The sequence below is a fragment of the Neodiprion fabricii genome, chromosome 6 (genome assembly GCF_021155785.1).
Source record: "Neodiprion fabricii isolate iyNeoFabr1 chromosome 6, iyNeoFabr1.1, whole genome shotgun sequence".
Lineage (NCBI taxonomy): Eukaryota > Metazoa > Arthropoda > Insecta > Hymenoptera > Diprionidae > Neodiprion > Neodiprion fabricii.
Genome location: NC_060244.1, coordinates 27,395,530 through 27,421,155, shown reverse-complemented (window position 1 = coordinate 27,421,155; position 25,626 = coordinate 27,395,530). Strand labels below are relative to the sequence as shown.

The 25,626-nt window shown below is 44.3% G+C and overlaps 1 protein-coding gene across 2 annotated transcripts in view; it reads left to right on the top strand.

The window, feature by feature from the left end:
- Positions 1 to 25,626, top strand: part of LOC124185602 (microtubule-associated protein futsch) — a 67,635-nt gene that overhangs the window by 30,651 nt on the left and 11,358 nt on the right. The window contains exons 3-7 of one of the 2 annotated variants that reach the window (XM_046576505.1): positions 10,823 to 10,921; positions 15,063 to 15,235; positions 15,328 to 15,485; positions 15,567 to 15,978; positions 16,059 to 25,575. In XM_046576505.1, the coding sequence (XP_046432461.1) occupies positions 10,823 to 10,921; positions 15,063 to 15,235; positions 15,328 to 15,485; positions 15,567 to 15,978; positions 16,059 to 25,575 (10,359 nt within the window). Of the gene's footprint in view, positions 1 to 10,822; positions 10,922 to 15,062; positions 15,236 to 15,327; positions 15,486 to 15,566; positions 15,979 to 16,058; positions 25,577 to 25,626 lie in introns of both variants that reach the window. The other variant, XM_046576506.1, reaches the window with a different exon arrangement.

Below are 25,626 nucleotides of genomic sequence, written 5' to 3'. Positions count from 1 at the left end.
TCTCGTTTATTTCTTGCAGCGATTGAACAACCGCCGGTCTATTATAAATGAGTCTGAATCACTCGTCAAGGTATAATTGTGATTTTGAGTAGCGCGACTTGATTCCTGCGATCCGAAACCAATTCAATTTATGCCCGTGATTTGAAACGGTACATCAATGGTGTTTTATTCATCGCGAACGGGGGTTGCGGTTACAGGACGCGGGTACTTTTTTTTTTACGAGATCATCGGGTACTTTTTATTCGATTTTATGTAACGCTAAACGAGCCTTAACCTCGTTTATCGCTAATAAATTTCAGATCCCGACGCCGTACCGCGTGGCTTACGAAATTCCTTTAAAGCGCGATGATTAAGCTGGGGACCGGCTAATTAACAAACTTTGAGACGAGCAGCCCGGCCTTGGCAAAGTGCGCAAAAAGACGTAAATAGCCCCGCTTATCTGGTCGCGCTTGTCTCTCGACTTTAAGCTGTTATCCACCTCGCAAGCTCCGGACGTCAAGAGTTCGCGCGCGCATTTGCGGGGGTGGCTTTCACTCGTGTTAATTCACGTTGTTATTAAGGAGGCTGCCGCAGAACACAAGAAGTTAGTTTTACACCCGCGAGAAAAATCGGTGCGCGTTTCGTATTAACAAAAAAGTTTGCAGAAAAAAAGTGAAAATGATCTGCAAATTTACCAATTAAGGTTGGAGGCGGAGTCCATTCACTGTAATCACGTATCAGGAATTTCTTATCAACGTAACCGTCACGGGACAATATTCGCTGCAGCAGCGACCGGATGCTGAGTACTGAGGCCGCGCCAAGGTGATTTTACGTAATCCTCGATGGACCGGGGAAGATTTGTCGATTGTCTTACCCCCGTGGGTCGTTCCGCTGTCTGGAACGAGACTCGTGCCCCAACATTCGCGCGTTCATACGCGATCGCGTGCGCAACGACGAGCGAGAAGAGCGCCGTTCTCGAGTCGAGGGTCGTTTCGAGAAAGGAGGTTCAAGACCGAGGAGAAATGGCCGGAGGAAAGAAATAATGCCCCGTCCCTTCTTGGGAGGATGCGAATAAGCCATTCCGCCCGCACAGGGTGCGTCTCGCGCAATGTATACGTATATATGTATATACAACATATATAGTTATCAATCTCCCCTGTACACATGCATGTATACATACTGTATATATTATATATCCGATCTATAAAAGTTATTTAGAATACCGCGGTGTGCGGTGAAACAGCCGCTTATATATAGGGGCAATAAAATGCTCCCATTTATTCTTGTTTACCCCAAAACTTGATCAGAGCAATCCGTCGATCGTTTATCGCCGTTGTAACGCACTGTAACGCGGGTGCATCGCAATCTACCTTTCGCGACTTTCATACTTTATCCGACGTGAACTAGGATATAAAGAGTATTTGCGTGGAAGCAATAACTCTGTGTACCTGTAACACAATATTCAGGGCTTACGTATAACGCACTGCCGGGATACGTGACGAAGCTTTAATCCCCTGCTCGCACGATCACGCACGAAGAAATATCTAATATCCGGATCGATCACGATGCAATTCCACTTCTGGCACCAGTGTTACCAAGGGCAGTATTCCGAGATTGCGGGAAAACGAAATAAAATGTTTCTACGTTAGTAACGAGGAAACGTTAAGCCTGGAAATCACACAACGAATAAAAATTGGGTGAAAAATTGATGTAATTGGAACAAGTGTTCTCCTGTTTAACAATAAATCTCGAGACCGACAGTTTTTACAGTAATGACTTTTGGCTGAGCAACCTCATATGCGTAGACAAATGATTGAACATGCGATAAGGGACACGCATTGGTAACGGTATAAACAAAAGGTGTGGTTACAAATTCGTTACAACAATAATAAATAATACCTACAAAACCTACGCCGTCAAAATTAACAAATCCAACAAGCCGCAGGTCATCCTGCAGCTTATTTTATATGCGATACAAAATCATTCATGGTTTCGTCGACATTCCTTTTTCTTTTTCATCGATTTCCCTGGGAACGTATTTTTATTTTTCTTTAATTTTTTTTTTTTTTATTTTTTACTCTCTTTTCTCGTAACAATCAACAGGGGTGTAAAAAACCACTCGGCGATGATTCGAAGGTACAAGGTGTCGACGATATGCCGGCGTCCTTAGACCTCGTCCGAGATGCACGGTTTATACTACAAACACATACTTAGACTGTGGTGGCGACAGGGTGTTGCGTCGATCGATCCAAAAGCGAGCGGTGGATACCACGTGACTGCCGCGGTCCCGGTGACGTCACGACCTCCGCCCTGAACACCCCTAGGCCCGGTCCGATGCTGCAGGGCTAATTCATTTACACTAATTACTTTGCCTCGAGGCCTTGGCGGCGCCGCCGCGACGCGCGACGCCTGAATTGCAAGAATCAACGCTTCTTTTGGACTCGTTCTCTTTCCGATTAGAATTCCGACCGCGGGGGAGGGGGGAGGGACAGTCTGAAAATCGTTGTCGGTCTCCTACCAGAGAGCAAAAATTTCTCGGAAACTAGGAACTAAGGATTTTCATTTAGAGAATAAAAAAAAAAAATCCAACTTACACGCGCAGATGGTGCGTGTAAAGAAAAGAGACGTTAAGCTTTCAAAAGTAATACTGAAGCTAATCGTCAAACGACATGTGTTTGAACAAGATTTTTGTGATCGAGGTAAAAACATTTAAACACCAATTCTAAGTCTATAAACACCTTGTTATTATCAACAATGTCAGGAAGGTTACGATATGCTTTTTTTTTTTTTATAAATTCTAAGTTGCAGACATTTCCAGCCTCTTTTAATACTTCTTCGCAATCAGACTCTTACTTGACCTGACTGTAGAAAAATACGTACGTACTTTCCATACCTCGTCAAGAGATTTGGAAAGCGGGTTAACGACGTTTCAACCGAACTTAACCCCGCGACGCGACGCGGTTTATGCGAAAAAATCGCGACTGCATCGCGAACTCGTTCCAACGGACTGCAGGGTGCTCGATGATCGCTCGATAAGACCCGGCATTCGTGCAGCCTGTAGGGTATAATACATAGGTATACTTTGGCAATCCGCCGAGACAAATAGGCGAGACGCAGCTTCGTCCGACGAATCCACCCTCCTTGTCCTGCTTTCCCTGTTACCTAAAATTTCCATTTTTATATCCACGAAATAACGCGGAGTCAAAATCCCCGAGAATTTCTCCGTTTCTGCATAACTCACACCGCAGCTGACAACCTTCGTCACCGCCATGTTTGAGACGCGACGAAGTTGACGGGCCTTCCGCCGAGTTTCGGCCGCCATGATGAATCCGAGGCTGCGGAGGCTGATCGAGGACTTCTGAGAATGTTCCGACGAGTCTTACATCGCTTCTATTCGCTCTTCCAAGTTTACCGCGGATCTGTGTAGGTACACTAAGTTCTGTAGTACCTACAGATTATACCACCGAGAATTCGGGCTGCGAAGGGACCGGGCGGGTAGTTTGCGTATGAATAATTGCCGCTTGGTGTTTGGAATCGGAGGGGAATTTGCGTTCTGTAACTCGGGTGGGAAGAGTTCGAGACAATTGGAGGACCCTCGAATGCGTCCTCGAGATTGAAATTGAACATTATGAATAAACATTTGATATACTTTGCGCTGATTGCGAGACGGTGCAGTAAATGAAGTTTCAAAAGTGCTTGTCATTCTTCGAGGGCGAGGCCATCTACACGTGTATCACACGATGCTTGGGGTGCGGCTGCTATTCTCCTATCCGTCGGCAACAAAGTTAATACCGAATTCCAGACTGTCACTGTCTTATCTAATTCTCGAGCCGAGCGAAAAATCAAGAGTAAAACTCTGACTCTGTCGCTTCAAGATTCTCCGGGAAACTTTCCCAACTTGAGAAACACGTCGGGTAACTCAAACGTCACTCTGAATGGCTTCGCAGACTTTTATCTCACCCGACTTACCGTCACTTTGCATTACGATACCCGTGTCACTGCACTGCGAATTTGGAAGATTTTTAAACCTTGGACTTGATTAGAAACCACGTGATGCCCCAGCCAGTGAATCAACTCCGTGTCTACGGTTGTAAAAAAAAGGCGTATCTACGATTGTTTGCGATAGTCTGAATAGCGACGAAGAATTCGTACAATGTTATTCAAATTTAAAGGGATATTACGCAACCCTGTATCCTCAAGGAAGAATGTCACATTTCAAGCCAGGGGGAAACTTTCCACTTCGAGCTTGATATCGGGACGAGAATGAGAAGGGAACGATCATGAGGAGAAGGGAAAGAGGTAGAAACAGCAGAGTTGCGAATCCCACAAAAGTGCCAATTCCGGATTGACCCGGGTTTTTCCTTCTAAACGTCGGGAGGATCCTACACCCTTAGAATAACTCCGATCCCGTGGCATGGTTACGGATTCCGGAAGGATCAACACTCGACGACGAACAACGGGAGGCTGAAGCGTCCCGTCGGAGCCATTCACGGTGACGCTTTTCGAGTGGATGGTGGTTCGAGGGTCGGCATTCGATCACCAAAGACACGAGTCGCGAGGATGGAAGGGAGGCCCGCTATTTCACGCCGGGAAAGAGCTCCACTGTACAAAGAAATCCGAGACTCGAGAAGTTATAGATGTTCGCAGTAGTCGAGATCCTGCCGGAGAAGCACTCATCCGGGCGTTCGATAAAACGGCATGAAGTATAGACCGCCGTTATATCTTACCGAAACATCCGCGCATTAACATTCCTCCTATCTCATCGTCTGCGGTTATGATGGAACCGAGACGGGACAGCCACGCGATGTTCGTAACTCCATTTTCTCGAAATGGAAATTTTATTATTCATCATTCTGTAGGACTATCCCACGGTGTAACGATCTGGATTTGTACAGGCCACGAAATTTTCGCCACTCGCATCGCGGCCATTTTTTTCAAAGTGTTTCGACGATTCGTTGCGAACCTGTGAGACATTAACTCGAGAACTTTTTACCCGTCGTAACTGGAAGGGTAGAGAGATAAGTTGAGCCAAGGTTCGACGGGTCCCCAAGGCTCGTCCATCAACTTAACGATTCTCGCAGATTGAATTTCTTCGATGGAACACAGACCTACGCCACAATCGGTGAAATCGCTCGTCTCGACCGATCACCGAATGCTGATTAACCCCGCGTTCAATGGACACGAGCCGCACAAAGGGGGTGAAATCCGCGACCTTCGCAGCGAATGATAAGAACGATGTTTCAGTGACATCCATCCGCCTCGCGTATCGCCGTTGGTTCGTCGATGCGAAAGTTCGAATAAGGGAAAGACGCACGTCACAACGTTCACTTGGCATTCAGCTCGAGCTTTTGTCTCGGCTCAACTGACAGTGACAGTTCGTATCCACATCGTTGCACCCGACAGGTTATTTTTATCCTTATAATAATGGGACAATACCGTCAGTCAGTGAAGCTATTGTATAACCTTGGTGCGCGCATGCTCTTGTACTAATCCGAATACCTTGGAAGCGATAACTGCGAGTCTCGTTGAGAAGTCTGCACAATTCCGTGGAACGTCTTTTGTCGGACAAGGTGTCTGTGCCTTGTACCTCATTGGAGGCGTGACACGTTCGCGCAGCCGCACCACCGCCTTATGAATTTCGGATAGTGAACTTACGAGGACGAGGAAGCAACGCGTGACGGATTAATTTACTGCCAGTTTGAGGAACGGGAAACGGAGAGGCTGCTCCGTTCACCCGACGTTTAACCCCTTTCATAATGCAGAACGCATACCCGTGCATGGAATAGTCGGAATTCTTGGCTTTTGAAAACTTTTGAGGAAGCAATTTGAAAAATCCTTCCGACTCGATTTTCTTCAACCGCACTTGACGCAAACTTCCCCAAGTCCCCTGATCATTGGAAATCTTTCTCAGACCCGATCCTGCGGTGGCAATGGTTTCGAATTGTTGGAATCGTTCGAACTGTTAACTTACCATGAGTCTAAAATCGGACCGCGGAGCGGCCGGCTTTCGTTCAACGTTCGTGACCCAGAAAATATTCGTCCCTCGGGTTCTCGACGTGTACCCAACCCACAACAGACCCGCGTACTCGATTGTCGGGATAAACAATTTTGACAATTTACTAGACAGGTCAACCGTTCACCGGTGCTCCCTGTATAATAGCAGTCTAAAACACCGGCTAATGGAATTGCGGCTTTGCAAAGTTTACGGATTGATTAACCCCCGATGATTACGCTCGCACAGCAGTTTCCATGCAGCTACGAACTTCTCCAGATACCGGTGAACATGGGTTTTCTCTTCGGCAACCTGGAGTTCCGTCCATTAATGCACGAACTCAAATCGCCCGAATTCAAGCCACCGTTGATTCTTTGGATCGACGTTCGCTGATACTTACCCGCAGTATCACGTGTAATCACATTCTAATCCGACAAAACGATTTGTTTGACATCCTATAAAGTCCCGACAGCCGGTTAACCGGGCTCCAATTCGGCTGCTTTAATGACTTCCGCAGTAGGTACTCGACTGTCTGACACACCACTCGTTGTGCGATAATTCCCGATCTTGGAAGGTCGCGATAAATTTTTTCCTATACAGTAATTAATCGCGCCTCGGACCCTCGGAGCATGCGATGCATTATCCCGAACTTGACCTTAGCCTTAGCCCCGAGTGACAGACGGGGAAGGGGGCTAGAATCTTATCCTCAGTTTCTCCGGGGCTGCGGGCTGCTTGAGGAAACCTCAAAGGTGCGCTACTTACATGACCGAAGCGAGCACAGGAGGGCAGACACATAGTCACCGACCCAGTGCTCCACTCCCTCCTTGGCGTTAAACGTCCCGCTCTATTATGGCGACCAACGCCAATTGGTCCTGGGAGTTTTAAAAGCAGAGGCAATTGCCAGCCGGATAGACAAGCGAACTCCGTGTGTTGTGAAAAATAAAATTCGCTCAATCCCTTTCAAACTGGGCCGTCGTCACGTGTCGCTGTTTCGTACGTCAACACTGTTCGACCTGTATAATACGTGCCGCAGGGTCTGCTTTAACAGCTGGTTTTTTTAAAGCTCCGTGATCGCCGGCCGCCCCGAAGTCACCCCCTCAAGTCAGGCTATAGGCCGTAGCTTGGAGGCTCGAATCCTCGCCTCGGTCACCGGTCGTTTCTGATTGGTCCTCGGTTAGGCACACAATGGAATAGCATTAACCCACCCGCGGAATCAATACGGCCTGTTCCTGCAGACGCGTTTGTACACAAGTCGGCGCCTAAGGTCCGGCTGGTATTATTAAGTCTTCACGGTTATTAGCTACATTGTTATTTTACGCTTATACATATTTATATTCGAGTTGAATTTTGATTCGCTCGATTCTTCCAACCTTCGTAAAATAAAAATAATCAAGGGGGGATGAAATTTTGATCTTCTGGCATCGCGACGTCGGGAATCCATCACGCTCACTTACGTTCCGCATTGCTCGTTGCCGTTAAAACAGGAGTCAAACAGAACGCGGGAGGCTGAATAGACGACCTTTGACAGGTTAATCTAACGCCAACCTACATCCCATTGAGAATGTCATCGTAACTAACACTTTCGGAGGTTTGATATACACGCGTGTTTATATGCAGACTGTCTTCTAAAGCGTTAAGGTTAGGGTGTGTCACCCTCGGGCCATGCGCCCGTTTCGTCCCACGGGATTCGCTCCTCCCCTGACCTCCGTACACATTGCCTGTACTGGGTGTATAACTTTTCGTCGGAATACCTTAATCATGTACCTCACACCCTGACAAGCCACGGGACTCGGTGCTGCGGAAAATTTCACGCTACGCTAACCGAGACGCGAGGGAGGATGATGTCATTTCGTCGGTAGAGAGAGAGAGAGAGAGAGAGAGAGAGAAAAGAAAAAAAATTATATTTCTACCGCTGCGGAAAAAGAAGTGAGAAAAACTGGATGGGTGCGGTCCTTCGAATCAGGAAAAACCGTAACGGAGAAAAAGTGCGAAAAGGTCCGAGAGGGATTAGGAGGATCTTTTCTCGCTTCGCACGACGTCTAAACAAAACGGAAATGGGATATTTTTTTTTATTTTTTTTCGGTCTATACACCGAGCTTTGCGACCGGCGTACACTCTGTCGATTGGATTAACTCGAAAGCTAGCCGAATCGTCGGAAAATTGTATCCTCGATCGATTCTATTGAAAGAAAGTTGGACGATACATGTATGGCGATGCAGTGATATACGCGAGTCGATAAAAAAAGCGTATATACGATCCTTTGATATAATTAACGTTTGGAAAAAGTTGGGAAATAATAAGAAGATGAAGAAGAAAAAGTAAGAAGAGGTGAGGAAAAACGAAGACTAACACTTACTCGATGAAAACGTAATACATCTAGTTTTTGTTTTTTTTTAGGTATTGCTTTTTTCCACCGTTCCTTCGGCGAATTTCACGTCGCTCTTAAATTGATTGCGTTATCAATTATTCCCAACACTGCCGGCTGTGCGGGGACTAACAATGATAAAACGTGGGTACGTCGCGCCCCGAACCTCCGTGTTTCACCTACCTAATGCGAATTTATTCTTCTGCACTAATTAGCGGCCTCGCTCGACTCGGTTTTGTGTTATATTATAACCACGGTTGAATACATCTGAAACGCATTATTTATATTCCAATTAGTTTACTCGTTAAAATGAGACGGCGATGTAAAATGCAGCTGGGTTCGTAGACCCTGGACGATCGCGTTGGACGCTAAAAATAAGTTATTCTCCAGAATACGGCTTGATCACAGGGTTATTCGTTATACTGGGTATGACTATAAGTTTGCGAGGTTCATTCGTGAATTGGTTCGTCGTGAAAGGGTTGATTTTTTTCTCCGTTTTTTTTTTTCTTTTTTCTCACGCGCCTCTTTTTTCCTTTGCCCCGTTTTTGCAATCAGCGAACAATTAATCTACCCGGCAATTTCAGTCGTTTCGGTAAAATTATAAGTTCTCCCGACTTGCCCAATCCCATTTTCTCCAATTTTAAACACCTGGCTGAACCAAATCTTTCGGTTGAATAATAAAGGGTGATGGTGGAAATGTAAAACGAGTAGAACGAATCAAAGGGTCGCAATATAGGATTTTAAAAAACGCGACGATCCGTTTTATACGTAAAATTTTGCCAAAATAACCGTTTTGTATTTTGGTTTTCGTTTATACCTTCCTTATCCACATTTTGACCTTCCTATGCTTCGACTTCCTGCATTTCCAAGTTTTTTTGCAAATTCGATATTACTATCCTTCTATTCTCTGATCCTGATAAATTCCTACGTATAAAAAATAATGGAATAAAATTATGGAGAGCTGCACAGCGCGCAGCATTCCACATCCGTAATAGTCGTAATTACAGTTGATTGGTAAAAGGTCTGGACGAGGTTCGAACTGCAATCTGTTGGTGAAATTAGCCGCGATGGCGAAGCTTTACGCCGACTCGGTTGTAGTCGTTATCGCGCGATTCTCCTTCGTCAAGCAAGGATCACTTCCTGCAACCGGAAATCAGTATTTGCTATCGGGTTTTGTTCCCGCGGAGGCTCGGTTAGGCGCAAAAGCTATAGGAAAGGGGTTTGCGAAAGCGGAGAGAATCCAACGGACATTCCCAGTTTTTGGCAGCGAGCTTATACAGCGATGATCACGTGGCTCAACGCCCGCAATCTATCGATCCCTGAACCGAGTGCCGCAGAATCGGGGCCTCCCCTTGGCTGAGCCTCAAACTTTCTTCCTTGCCGTCGTCTTTTCCACTAATTTTTTTCACCTTTTACTTTCTTTCCTTCTTCTTTTTTCTTTTTCTTTTTTCGGCGTTTCTCAATCCCCGTGTTTACCGTAAAAATCTCGTCCCAAACTTTTTACTCTCAACTTCTTACGCCCCCGTAACTCACAACTAAAACCTGCGTGTGGCTAACAAGTATAAAAATACCTTACATTCCTACCCTGATTTTTCGAAAATTATGCAACACTTAATTCAGGTTTTAATCAAATGTTTGCGTACCTGCACACGATGAATCGAAATTCAACACTCGATGCTTTTCGTTTTTTATTTCGCCCAAAGGCTAATCGACTCGTACATATATTATTGCTCTACAAAGTTTCACTTCCTTATCGCACCTGAGGATCTATAGAACCCGTAGGCCTAAGGAGAAAATCGTCGTATCTAGCGTATAATAGAAATGATCGAAGGAAGCCGCGCCTTGCTATCGGACTCGTTCGTCTGCCCGCAAACAGTGAAGAGAAATGTAGGTTCGCACGGGAACGGGTAATTGCCAAGGGTTCGATAAGCCTGCCAATTTCTATTCTTCCGCTTCGCCTACCCAGCAGCGTTGTACTCGCAAGTGCCGAGTTGAATTTAGAGCACTCAAGATCTATCGTATTGTGTGCCGGCTTGAGATCCTCGCTTCATCCGTGAGGCTCCGCGCGAATTTCACCAAGAATACCTACTTACTCTTTTTTCGACACTTTACTTGAAGAGAAGAATAATAAAAAAAAAAAAAAGACTAAAAAAGAAAAAAAAACATCAACCGCGAACAACTTGAGTATAATACAGGTACTTTTCTATATCGTCTTATCGTATTTTTCCCGCGATCAGCTTGGATGATTTTGGGCCTCCGATCAAACTGGAATTTTGATTCATCAGCGGAATGACGTTCGCAGATAGTATATCGAATATGAATCTGTAAGGAATCGGTGTTATTGCGCGAATGAAAATGAGGAAAGTTATTCACGCGGTGAAATCGTTTTCTTTCAAATAATACGACGACATCGACACGCGTAGACATTTTTAAGGTATTTTATGGGCATGAATATTGACGGATGGATTTTTTTCTCTCTGTTTCAGGATTCCTTTCGTGGGATAAAGATAGTTGTCATGTGGACTTGGAGAAGGAATTGCAGGCTTTGGTTACACAAGCGCCGGAAGGAGAAGAAGCCCGAAATGGTAAGACAAAAGAATTGACACGACTTATTGGGCGAATTTTGTCGACGAATCTGGGTACCCGACTGTTCATGAACGAACGAACGCCGCGCATTTATTATTCCATTTTAATAAATCAATCACCCGTAAAGCCTCCTTTAAATAATCCAAGTAATGTCGCAGGTGAATTTGAACATTAATATTATAAATTGTGGTACCTTTGAGTATTGGGTATACGTACGTTGTTTACCCAGAATTTAAAATTGTTTATTAGGCAAATTTATGCCTTTACTTTCGGTGTTTTTCTCGCACGACGGTTATAAATCACCTCGGAATCTTATTACTTACCTCGTTACAGTATAAAATTTTATGGTTCTTTTTTCTTCCTTCGTTTTCTCCTTCTTTACTTTGCTATTAATTTTTTTCCAAAAGTCAGTCTGCTGTGTACTTCCTGAGCTTTTTATACTACCCGGGTATTGTATGCAATACACATACACATTATACATGCACAATATATCGCCGCGAAGTGCTTACAATCTACGAAATTAAACCTGGGTTTACACATGTCGTTATAACGAGCGATTGGCGTTGACGCAACACAAACGTAGGTATAATAATAACATTATTTAATAACAACAAGACTCGCGGTCCCAGAAATTTCTTCATTACGTTTCACACAACTTTTCGAGTGCGTAAATATCGGGACGGGAAATTTCTCGTCAAACGAAAAGAGGAGAGCGAAATACGCCACGGTATCTCCGTAATTATTTCATGAATTTACGAATATTACATCTACACGACGGACGCTTTCCAGGCGAACTAAAAATACACAATGAAGTCATTCCATATTCACCGGCTTAGCGCGAAATAGAGAGAGAGAGAGAGAGAAAGAGAGAGAGAGCGAGAGAGGTGAAGAGAAAAAGGACGAAGAAGAAACAATTCGGAGGAAGAAAAGAACGGCGGGTTGCGTCATAATTAGCCAGGTATATCCGTCTATTCGCGCTGTTCAACATTTCGCAAACGGCAACTGGCTGAATTTGCGACGTACGTTTTGCAATCGTAGAATACAAAAAAGGAGTACAAAGAAAAAAACGAATTGAACAAGAAAGTAGGACGAAAAAAAGGACATTGTGGAATACTTAAATGGCGTTCAACAATAGCCAATCTATTCGAAGTATCTTTAAAGTTAATCCTTATCTCGATCGGACTGCAGAAGTCGAAACGACTTAACAATCGTTTTTATTCCCACGGTAACGAGGCTGAAACTAGCAGCCAAACTTTCTAATTTTCGTTCGAATTAGGTGACGAATTTCGAATAACAAAATTTTGTCAAATACGTTGAACCCCTAATACTTTGATAAAATTATGCGGATAAAATTGAACTGCATTTTTATATTTCCAAAAATTTTAGTTTACTAATTTCAATGTCATCCCATGGTAATTATTATTCATAAATCCCATTGAACCGGGGGTCGATCAATACGACATGACGTGTAACCCTTTCGCAGCGGCCTTTCGTATATTCGTCTCAATAATATTACGCGTCCTCGAAATTGTGTACATACCTCATACATCTATACGCCTTGAGCATTGGGGAAATCTTGATGCAATATTAAATTCAATCTCATGCCATGCCTCGCCCCGGAATATGCATCGTACAACATATACCCAACCTTTCAAAGGACCAAAGGGATAAAAAGATTTACAGGTAACTCGAAAGCCTCCGTACTCACAAAATCCACCTATGCGGTAGCCGAACGTACTTTACCCCGATTCTCTTTTCTCTCAATACTGAACTTTCGTCTAACGTAATTTTACGGTTGTACGATGTTGACCGGATCACGTTTTCTGAACGCCATCGATCCATCGTCGTTCGTAATATTATTCGAGTCATTGAAATTCAATTGGGAAGAAAATTATCGTGTAGGATCGTTAGAAAAAAGAAACACGAATTCCTGTCGCATATTAGCAAATATTGCCACATATTTGCACATCTCAATTGACACTCGTCTGGCGACGTTAAACGTACGATGTGCATGTCGCATAATACAATCACTCCATCCCTCGAAGAACAGAAAAATATAAACTGCCGTGCTGCAGACGCCATACGCCCGCAAGGTTGCAAACATTTTTTCACCCATTATGCCGTCGGGTTATTGCAGAAGCCCACTTTTATTCCCCTGTATCGTTTTCACGCATTCCCGGCATCCGTTCGTCTGCAACCACAACGTTTATCTCTTTCACAACTCGGGCGATTCTTCGGTATTCCTAATAACACTTCGTTCTTTTTATGTTTAAAACCGCTGAAATATTTTGCCAATGTGATATATTTTTTCGAAGAATTTCTCGTCGTCGCGATTCCGCGATTTTGTGGAAAATTACGAACCTTGTTTCGACAGTGAAATAATAACTTCTGCGAATGTACGAATACAGAAATACAGTGACGGTGGAAACCCGACATGAATACTGAATAATTAAACAATGTTCTTTTAAAGCCTGTTGCTAACGACGCGATACTCTTGCTCCAGCCGATATTTTACGACAGATTTACAGCGTCGTTTAAACGTGTGCGAGAATAAATTTCGCGAAGCAGAAAATCGGCCGCAACTTATTGCGATAGATTACAGAGACTTAGGAGGCGGAGTCTGCGATCTCCGCAGACTGTTCGAAGTTATCCTTTAACACAGAAGCCGTAAAAGCTTCCGCGGAAATAACGGAGATGGGATCGAGGAATAGGAAACAGCTGGGAACTTGTTTGAGGAAGTTCCGAGTCTCGTCTGGATCGGAAGTGTGGCGGCACAATGAGGTTCCGGCGAAACTGCAAGCTTCATTCATCCCTTGTATATTACAGTATTCAGCGAAATAGCGATGGCGGGGATTCCCCCTGTTTTATCGCGATACGACCCGTGGCCTATCGGGACAAGGAGTTGTCACAATAGCCGGTGATAATTACGCGCGAGAAGTTTTGCTGCTTGTGTTCGTGCGAATTAATTAATCGTCCACTGTAACGTTTGACTATCGAACAGTGCAGCAGGTATAAGCTGTAGATCGGTCTGCAGATTCGAGCTCGCACCTCGGTTCGATGATCAATCTTGATGAGCTCCAGGAATCACCGGTTTAATAATAATACTTTAACGTCTGCAGCCTCGGTTAATAGCCAATTATTGTTCAGTACTGCCTTGGTTATTGGACCGTGTAGGTGTTTCATCCACCCGATGTGCCACGTTCCTCTCCGTCAGCAAGTTTCATTCTCATCATCGTTCCTTCTGCATTTTTCTTCTCAATATTTCGTATTCTGCCCCTTTAATTTTATAAATATAGAATTCTATTAATTGGTTTCTGGGTCTGGATCATTCAATTCTTGCGGATGAAGAGGATAACTTGTTTAATTATACATTTAATACGGAATTCCTTATACAGTTGTCCGACCGTCAAATTGACTCACAGTTGAGAATCCTCGCTCGCCGAACAGCGAGTATTAGAATTTATCGCAGTTATTAGATAACGTACCGACTCGTCACCAATAACATCGATTTGGAACGGCATACCGGTTATTTCTGCAGCTACAAATTAATCACAGCAAACAGGTACAACATTCGACATATTTGAGGGTGGGTTACAATTTGAAGTATACGATATCATGCACGTATTCTGTACAATCGGGTAAAATTTTACGACTCATTTGCTTACATTTCCGTTCCTCCTATCTAGGTTTGACTGTTACTATTATTCTACGTATTTGCTTATATCCAGCCAACAATATCTAAGTAATGATTGCTGGTACTAACGTAGCCCAATTCGACTATCGATCATTTCCAATCAATACTCTTAGCCTTGTTCTGGACGTTAGGCAAACTCAGTAGGAAATAAGAATTTTACCGTGGTTCTTCAGAAGTAGGTACAAGTTATATAGTAACACACGATATCCGTGATTACCGCCGAGTCGTCCGACCTTTCGATCGAAGAACCTGTAGGTACGTCGCTACCCTTTGAAATCCACTTAATCTTCCATCGCCTCTGACGTCGACTCCCATTCAATTCAGTTTTTCATCACGAATCCTCACTATTTTCCGGGTCTTTGAAATATCAGAGTGTAGGCTTGAACTGCCGGTGTTATCAATCGGCCTGTTACACGGAGGTGAAAAATACCTTTGATCCGTTTCAGGTGAGCGACTGATTCAGTACGCGACGGAGAACCTCGTGACGGAGGTGCTGATACACCCGCAGACGAACACACTGCTTCAGTGTATCCGCAACCTCCTCGCTAGCTTTACCAAACATAGACACATCATTCACGCCGGCTATACGTTCAGCGGAAACGGTTCCTGGATACTGCAGGTACGTGATATGAACATTTTATAGTTGCACACTCGCGATACCGATTCGCCGATTTCTCATCAACTATTTAACGACCGATCCCCCTTACTCAGGATGGAACCTTCAGCCTGGCTGACTTCTTGGACGCCTTCGGCGAGCATGAGGTACAGCGGGTTCTTCGCGCGTACGAGAACAGCGTCACCGTTGACATACATTGCGCGGGTGTCGGCGACTGGACGACTTCACGACTGTCGAAGGAAGCCTGCACCAGGTTGGTGGTCCCGGCAAAAAAAATAAGAAGTTTCGAGTTTCCCGGATGAGAAAATTACTTACCGTTACTCGTGATCCGCAGGTCATGCAGAGTTCGAGTAAATCCAGATGACGTTCTCACCGCCGGGGTTCCGGCAATATCAAGCTTCACAAATTATGTTGGACAGTATCTAATTGCCCAGACGTTGGATCAGCTGATGGAGCCGTCGGATGTCGTCGGTAACATCCGGTTCAGCCACCCAACTCTCTACGTATTCCCCGGCGGGCAGGGTGACGCTGCCCTCTTTGGAATAAACGGGTTCAATATGCTAGTCGACGGTGGCTTCGCCCGGAAGGCCTGCTTCTGGGACTTCGCCCGGCACTTGGATCGCCTCGACGCGGTACTTCTAACCAGAGTTAACAACAGTAACATCGGCGGTATGTCGAGCGTCTTGCGGAAGAAACAGGAAATGCACGTCTACCCCCAGATTGGACATTTCTTTTGCAATTTGGTGGTGAGTACCTGTTTAGCAATGGGGGAAAAACGTAGCCCTTGTTGTGGAAAAACTTATGAAACACTTGAATCAAATTTCAGGAACGACGACAGGCAAACTCTCCAGACGGCGACAAGGATGTCGATCCGTTGATATTGAACCTGACTGATCTTGGCCAGGAAATGATGGTCAATCTTCGACACATCAACCTGCGAGCTCATCCCTGTTACAGGGACTTAGATCCCATCAATCTTTACCATAAGGTGGGTCATGGTACCCTCGATATGTATGTTTTGAGCCCGAGCAAGGACACTCGAGAAGTCAGGGAGTTCCTTACAAAGTGGCAGAATTCAGACTCTAAGCTGTTCGCTGGATCCCACAAAAAGGACTCGAATAACTTGACGTTTCCGATACAAAATTTGGTCTCAATCTGTGCGCTGGTAGTCTGGCAGCCGGCTAACCCTGAGGATACAATAACGAGAATATTGTTCCCCGGTAGCACGCCGCAGAGTAAAATATTCGAAGGATTGGAACGGCTAAAGCATCTGGAGTTTATGAAACGGCCTATTTGCACGGCCAAGAATTTATCGCCCTCGGCTTCGCTCGCTGCTCTCAAAGAGAAGTCGAACAGACAGAAGACGTCGATAATTGAGAAAAGTATAGACAAGGATAAGGATAAGGATAAGGATAAGGATATTAAGAGAATTTCGGACTATAGGAAGGAGAAGAAGGAAACTTCTGAACCAAAGACTGTTAAAGGGGTTGAGGAACCCACTGCGAAGCCGGCCGTCACCTCGACACCAATCATTCCAACAAAGCAGCCGGCTAAGGTAGACGTGAAGGCTAAAAAGGTTGTAGAAAATAAGAAGATAGAGAAGGAAACGATTAAAACGGAGAGTAGAAAGATAGAAAGGGATCTGAAGGAGGTTAAAAAGGACGGCGCAAAGAAGGAGGTGATTAAGGTAGATAAGCATGACAGTGAAACGAAAAAGACTGATGTAGTTAAAACGGAAACTGAAAAGACTGTAATTACTAAAGAATCGAAACCAAAACCCGAGCCAAAAAAGAAGGATATTAAAGAAGCTAAAACACTTGTTAAGACTAAGGTAGAACCGGTTACCAAAACGGCAGCTAAATCGGCAGCTGAGAAGAAACTCAAGCCATCCATTGATAAGAAAGACGTCAAATCGTCCCCAACGACTCCGAAAAAAATTGTCAATGGCACTGCGACCAAGACGGAAATCACAAAGACCAGTACCAGAACTGTTTCAAAAACAACTTCCAGAACAGTGTCGGCGATGCCGGCAAAAAGTGCGAAGGACGCGACGAACCGCAAGGTCGTCGAATCTAAGAACATCGCGTTGTCGTCGGCGCCGGCAACCACCGGTGCGAAGACACCGTCGGTCGTTGCTAAACCAAAATCAACGGAGCGGAAACCGATAAGCAGACGAACGCGAACCGGGAGTCCAATAAAGCAGCGACTGCCTGGCAGTCCCGCTAAATCAACGCGAAGCATCCCGGCGTCATCTGTCAAGTCGGAGAAAGAGGGGATTATCCGGCGACCGAAGAGTGACAAGGGAACGACGGATTCTTCCGCCATTTCGACGCCTCCGGTAGTCGAACCTGAGAGTGTTATTAAACTGGCCGACAAGAGTCTGACCGAGAAGTCTGATGACATTTCCGTCGATTCCATAGAAAGTAAGGTACTCGCTGACCTTAAAGAAGAGCGGGAAGTTGTCGAGGAGATCGAGGCTGTGCTCAGCAAGGCGGAGAGAAACGAAATCGCTCGCAAGGAGGACCAGCTTGAGGGTGATGATGAAATAACCGCCGAGGCTACTGACAAGAAGGAAGATGACGTGACGGAGGAAGACGTCACTGCCGAGATAGAGGATGTGCCCAAGAAAATGGACTCCCGAAAGGAAAGTCAGGAGTTCACCGAGGAGGACGAGTACTTGATTGTTGAAAAGGAGGAAATTTATACAGAAGATTCTGCCGCTCTGAGTGGCGAAGGAGAACAGAAACATTTCCTCGATGAAGTCGAGTCTGAGAAGGTGAACAAGTATGGAGTATCCAAGGGCATGGACCTACCCGAAGAGGAAGAAGCGAAGGAGAAAGACGAGACAGAGGAGAAGGAGAAAGACGAGCAGCCGGAGAAGAAACTACTGTTTCAGGATGAAGAGGAAAAGAAAAAACCTGCGGATATGTCGCCGGTGCATAAAGTCCAGCTTGAGGGTCAGGTCAAGGACATTATTGCATCCGCGACAGACATAGTCCAGAAAACGGACGACCGTGATGATTCTAGGAAAAAAGACAGCGAAAACGTTACGAAGGAGCCGTCAAGCTTGAGTCCAGACAAGCTTGATTCATCGGAGAAGAAGACTACCGACACAGACCTGAAACCAGAAGCTGATCAGAAAGATCAGATGCCTGAAAAACTTGAAGAATCCCAGGATCGCGTTTCCACTTTGGAATCCGGAGGAACGACGACAGCTCCGACGTTGCCGGAAGATGAACGGATTCCATTGGATGAGATAAAAGAAGACGTTGACGAGAAACACGTAAAGGAAGAAGTTAAAGAGAAAGAAGTTGAGCTAGTCAAGGAGAAGGTACCTGCAGTTCCACCTCCCGTGCCAAGCGTAATGATGAAAAGTTTTCTCATTCGTGAAACGATACCTGCTGTTCAGAGAGACATTGTTAAAACACCGGATGAAGTTGCCGATCTTCCCGTACATGAAGAGGTTGATCCGAAACTTTACGACATGGAAGAATTCGACAAAGCTAAGGACGAAAAGGTACCCCAAACTCCGGAGGCTAAAGAGCCCCCTACACCTCCGATAAAAGAACAAAAAGGAATGTTCAGTTTCTTCGGCAAGGTTGCCGACAAGTTTGAAAAGGGTATGGACAAGCTGACTGGAAAGTCCAAGAAAGATACGGAGAAGGAGACTGATGAGAAATCGTCAAAGTCGAGTTCCCCGAAGGAGACGAAACCTCAAGAAAGGACTGAGGCCGTGCAAGAAATTGACATGGGGAAAGTTTTTGCCAAGGTTGGAAAGATCGAGCCTCACGACACTTTCGAGAAGGCAAAACCACAGGCTCCGGCTGACATTAAAGTTGCTGCCATAAAAGAGACGGCGTCATTTTTACAGCAGGAGATAAGAGAAAGTAAAATAGACACGGCACCTGGAATAGAGACTGATATTCCAGCTGGCGTAGAGGGCGTCAAAACGTCTCTGCATGCAGAGACATTGCTCAGTGATATCCAGAAAGATATCGCTCCGGTATTGGATGCAGGAATTGATAGTTTGGCGAAGAAGCAACCGTCGGTGAAAGATGATGTCGTCGGTGAAGATCTTGCCGAAGATACTAAAGAGGTAGAAGCACTGTTAGAGGAAGCGTCCAAAAAATTCGTCACGGTTAAAGATAGCCTGAGAGACTCTCTTGAATCTTTGGAGGAGAAAATCGCAGAACAAATCATCGATGAAGTACAGCCAATAAGTCCAAAAGACTCGGTCAAGAGCACGCTGACGGGAGTAGTAGAAAAATTAGAGGGAATCAAACCACTCGTTGATGACGTTGTCGCTGCGGACTCTAAAGAGCCGGAAAGAGTGAAATTCGAAATCCCAAGGGATGATGAGGATGCTGACGATGACGGAGATGCTTCCGAAGAATACGAGGGCCCTGTGAGAGATCTTAAGGAAGCGGTCCGAGATGTGGGCGAAGTGTTGGCTGGCACGGCCGGCATTGTAATCGACGATAAGCCGAAAGACGTGATTGAAATAGTAAAGAAGGTCGCTGAGGTGCTGAAAGAGGACAACTTTTTGTCGGAGCAAGCTCTTTTCGAAACGGTTAGTCCAAAAGCTATAAAATCTGAAGAAATCACTCCGACAAAGCCTGAAAAATCTGCTGACCTTAAGCCGATGATCGAAGACATAATTATGCCGAAAAAAGTGGGAGTTACAGAGGAACTTCCTCCTCAGGAAGAGATCGAGGAAATGCTGGAAGGTGGAATTGCCAGACCTCTGCCAGATTACGAGAGAGCCGGTGGAATGGAAGTGGAGGAAGAGCCGTTCGTGAAAATGGTCAAAGATACCAAGGTCGACTTGACCTCACCGATCAACGATAAACATCCTATTGGTGAAGATGTGCACGATTTGTGCTCACAGCTGATGGATGATACGAAAGATAAGAAAGTAGTCACTCCGAAAGAGTCTCCAAAGGAGCATGAAGGGAAAATTGACGTAATGGAGGCTGGAATAGAAGAAGTATGCACAAAGAAAGTGGCAAAGCGAGATGTGTCCGAAGAGGGCATTCATGAAGCTGAAGACGACGAAGTTGAACATCCCGAGATATTGTTTGAGCAGAAATTATCACCGGCACAAGCCGAACTTGTAATGGTGACACCGGATACAGCCCCAACATCACCAAAATTTACTAGTGATAAAATTTACGACAAAGAATTGGAAGATGCTGTCAGCGATGTTTCTAAGGTTCCTGGAATACCGAAGGATATTGAAGAGTTCATCAGCAGTAAGGCTGATGTTTACGATATCGTTGATGAAGTGATTAAAAAGGGTAAAAAAATAACTATAGAAATCATTGAATATATTGTGATTGTAAAGAGAGTCTCGAGAGAGCATGTGATATACATTATTGAAGAGATTATTATAAATAAAGGTATTCCTCCAGAAAGTGTGGTAGAAGATATTGAAATTCTCAAAGGTCAGGACTCCGACGATCTGATGATATCCTCGGTAAAACGAGTTGAAATCGAAGAATATATTATAACCGAATACATAATGAAAGGTAAAAAGATAACTGTACAAATAATAGAAGAAATTGCAATCAAAAAAGTTGTTCCTAAACGAGTTATCATTGAAATCATAGAAGAGATAATCATTAAAAGAAAAATATCCAGAGAATCAGTCTACGAAATTGTTGAAGAGGAATTTATCAAACAGGTCAGGCCGATCTACGACGAATACGATAGGGAGCCCTCTGAAAAAGCGCCAGTTACAGTTGATAGTAAAAACGAACATGTAATCGGGGCTGAAAAGCCGGAGATAACAGATGAAAAATTGAGTCCGAAACATATAACTCCTCCAGAAGTAAAAGAAGTATTGCCAAAGGCAGATCAAGCAAAAACTCTAGAAGAAGTTTCGAGTCCACCAGAAACCTCAAAAGAGAAGGATGCACCGTTTTTCGATGAAAAAGACTTAGATGAAGGTAAACTGTTCGACGATTTCGTAAATATTCCTTCCAAGGATGTAGTGATCAATTTCCTACACGAAGAGCGAAGACTGTCACATGAAGAACACGTTACTGGAAAGAAGGATTCTTCCAAAGAATTCTTACCAGCTTCGAAAACGGAAGTAACTGATGACACAACAAAAGATTCAGGCGATGATTTTGAAGCTGTAGAACAGGAATACAAAGTTCACGATATCACAACGACTACTGCAACGACGTTCCATGGAATATCTGATTTCAAACAAAACGATGAAGTGTTGGAAGCCGTTGAAGATAATTTAGATGAAGTTGTTGAAGCAGCTGAAAAGTTCGTTGAAGAAACCAAAGAGAAGCCGGTGGATTTAAAAGAGACTCCTGTTTCTGATGAAGTCACTCATAAAGCCCCGGAATCTCCTGTCAAGTCCAAAACTCAATTGATTCCTGGTGTTAAGGATGACAAAACTCGCCCAGACACCCCTGATGAGAAAGTCAGTTTTGCAGAGAGCAAATTAAAAGATGTTAGCGATGAAGCAGACGATGACAGTGTGTCTAATGTCACTTCACTAATTGCCTCAGAAATTTCGATAACCACGGAAAAATACCTTGACGAGGCCAAAGAGAAGCCAACGGTTATCACGAGTTCTGTTCCCGAAGAGCTGAAGGACGCAAAAAAAACTCTTGATGACGTTGAACACATTATCGCGGATGTGTCGGACAAAATTTACGACACCAAGAGTCCGTCTGAAAAATTGGATAAACCTGAACCTAAGACTAGTGATATTTTACATGAAATCAAGACAGACGATCATGCCTTAAAAACGATTACTGATAAACAAATCGTTGATCTGAAAGGCGAGGTGAAGGAACCGTTAAAAGAAGAGGAGACACACGTCAAAGACGATAAAATTAGATCCCCCGAAAATGATAAGGGATATAAAATTGAGCTTACGGACGACCTAAAAAAGGAATTGAGTACCCCTAAGGGCAAAGATATCGAGAATGCGATATCAGAAATTACTCCAGACTCCAAGAAGCTGATTGGAGAACAAAAATCTGACGTTGACGCTAATGATGCAAAAGACCACATCTCACCAGTCGGTGAAAAAATTGAGCTCGTAGACAGGACGACCCCCGAACCTGCAGATATCCAAAAAACCATCAGTCAACATAGTGTAAAAGATGAAAGTGAAACTCCTGTTGATGTAACGAAAAATACTCGGGAAGTCTCGGAGAAGACAGACGGATTAAAGGACAAAGAGATTGTTCCTGAGATGGCAGGTGTTAAAATACTTGACACAAGTGAAATTGTAGATCTGAAGCAACTGGGCGAGGCTTCCGAAAAACAAACACATTCTCCAATCGACGCTGCTGATACAAAGTTTGTGGATAGCAGCTGTTTTAATATAATTGAGCAAGAAATTCCGCAAGCTCCAGTGAAGCAACCATTGGACGCGGAGCATAGATTAGAAGACAAATTGATAAAACCGAAACCCTTAGATGACAGAGCGAGAGATGCTGACATTAGTGACGAAGAACCCCAGCATATTGCTAGGACGACGCGATCAATTACAGAAGATTTCCTGGATTCTGAGATCTTGAAACCAAAGGATATTGACTCGAAACCTACAGAACTCGTGAAGAAACCTCTCGATGTAACATCGAGTGCACAAGAGAATGAAAAGGTTGAACCAATGGATTTAGGAAAATCAGAATCACTTCCTGAATCAACGCAGAAGCCCGAAAAGGTGGGAAAAAGTTCGGGAGTAGAATCGAAAGATGTGGAAGATGACGAAGATGACAAGGAATCTAGCACTGTACGGCGAATGGTTGTTACTGCCAGCAGCGAGGACGGTGGTGACGAAACAGAGCTTTGCCCAACGGGCAGCATCACATTTGTAAAATCTGTTACTCCAGAAGATTCTTTGAGAGATATTTCCACAAAGTCAACTCCGAACACAGACTCATTGCAACTGGAAAAAGATTCTTTGTTTTCTGGGAAAAGCTCACCAGAAAAGGATAGCATTTCCGAAAAGTCTGTGTCAGAATTAAAAGATGATAAGGTAACTCCTGAAGATAGTCTTGAAAAATCCGTCGCTAAAGAAATGAAACCAGCCGTTTCTGAAGATACAACTGCCAAATCACCGACTGAAGCTACGCAAAAGGTGCACGAGGAAAAAGCCTCTTTACCTTCGGAAAAAATTTCTGAGAAGCCAACAGAAAAAATTTTGGAGAAACCAACACAAGAAGCTCCGCTTAAGTTAACGGATGAACTGATGGAGAAATTGACGGACAAAATTCTCGAACCACCGACGGATAAGTTGAAACAACAAGTACCCGAAAGTCCAACAAAAGACTCTCTGATTAAGGAAGCGCAAATACTTCCAGCGAAATCAGATGAAGAATTTTCTGAACAGCTGACAGAAAAAATTCCAGAGAAACTAATACAAGAAGCTTCCGAAAATTTGGCAGATACAATTGTGAATAAAACAACAGAAAATGTTGAAGATCTACTTACAGACAAATTGAAGGATGAAATTATGGAAAAGCAAACGGATGAGATTCCGAAAAAGCCGGCAGAAGCAATCCCAGATAAAGCAACTGAAAAACTTTCCGAAAAGATAACAGAAAAAATTCCTAAAAAACTACCGGCGGAGGTTTGCGAGAAGCCACAGTCCGAAGTTCCAGGACAGATTACCGAGGAGATTCTTACAAAACCAACCGAGACCATTCCGGTTAAGTCAACCGAAACAACTTCCGAACAATTAACGGATAAGCTTCCGGAGGAACTGAAGGAAAGCGTTTTGGAAAAGCCAGCAGCGAAATTCACTGAACCGTTGGAGAAAGTCGAAGAAAAACCGAAGGATGAAGTAACAGAAAAACCAAAAGAAGAGGTTACAGAAAAGCTGCAGGAAGTAACTCCAGAAAAAGTAACAGAAAAATTGACTGATCAGCCAATCGAGAAAATTACAGAACAGCTGAGGGAAACTGTTCTAGAGAAACCATCAGGGAAACCCACCAAGCAATCGGAGGGTATGGAAAAACTGCAGGATGCAGGACTAGAAAAATTAACGGCGGAGGTTTCTGAAAAACCGAAGGAAGCAGTTCCAGAAAAAATCACAGAAAAGTCACCTGAGCAGCCGATCGAAAAGATTCCAGAACAGCTGAAGGAAGAAGTTACCGCGAAATCAATTGAAAAAGTGTCTGAGCAGCCGTGCGAAAAGATTCCAGAGAAACTTGAAGAAGAAGAAAAACCAGTAGAAAAATTGGCGGAGCATCCGCAAAAGATTTCAGAAAAGTTAACGGAAGAAATTTCAGATAAAATAGCCGAAAAAATTACTCCTGAAAAGCCGACGGAGATTCCTGGACTGAAATCACCTGAGCCAACCCATTCAGAAGAAATATCTCCAGCCAGCACAATCTTCGAGAAATCGCCGGGTGAGATGTATCCGGAAACAGTAGAAAAAGAAACAACGGATACGTTGGCTGAGAAAGATCGTGAAGACAAATCTCCAACTGCGAAACCTAGTACCGTCTGTGAAAAATTGGAAGTAAAAGATTCTACTGTTGAGGCACCAAAGGACAAGTCACCGATATCTGAAAAGGCAGCTGATGAACTCAAGTCGTTCAGCGTCGCTCCCGATGAGTTGGAACTACAGGACACGCCCGAAGCAGAAACAGAACAGAAAGAAAAACCCTTATCTCCCACAGTTGATGAAAAAATGGTGATATCCACCTTGCCTAGTATTGCTCCACAGAAGCCAGATGCCGAACACGTTACTTCCGAGAAGTTAGAGAAACAGAAATCTCCATCTCCAACGAGCGGAAAATCAATAGACGTACTTGAATCACCTGGCGTCCCCTCGGACAAACAGAAGGAAGAAGATATCCTCTCTGGTGAATTACCGAAGGAAAAATCTCCATCTCCAGAAACTGATAAATTTCGATCACCCAGTATTACCTTTGGGAAATTAGATCAAGAAGATGCTGCTCCTGTTGAGCTACAGAAAGATAAGGTGTCGACGCCAACTATGGATGAAACAGCTGATAAGTCACGCTCACCTAGCTTGACTTCGAACAAATTAGACGATAAACATGCGCCGGTAGACAAAATCTCCGATGAGAAAGCTTTGGAGCTTACTAGCGGAGTAAAAACTGATGACCCTACAATTCCCGAAAAGATACATGAGAAAGATACACCGGGCGATGAAATGCATAAAGACCAAACACCGTCGCCAGCATCTGACAAAGAATCGAAAACGCCAAGCGATGTTTCTGTAAAACTAGACGAAAAAGATATTACGGTAAGTCCGGAGCAGAAGGATAAGTCTACGTTCCTACCGACTGATGATAAATCCCAAACGCCTAGCGTTTCATCGGAAAAAACAGAGGCACAGGTTATACCTGATGACAAGATCCAGAAGAAGTCTTCGTCGCCGACTACGA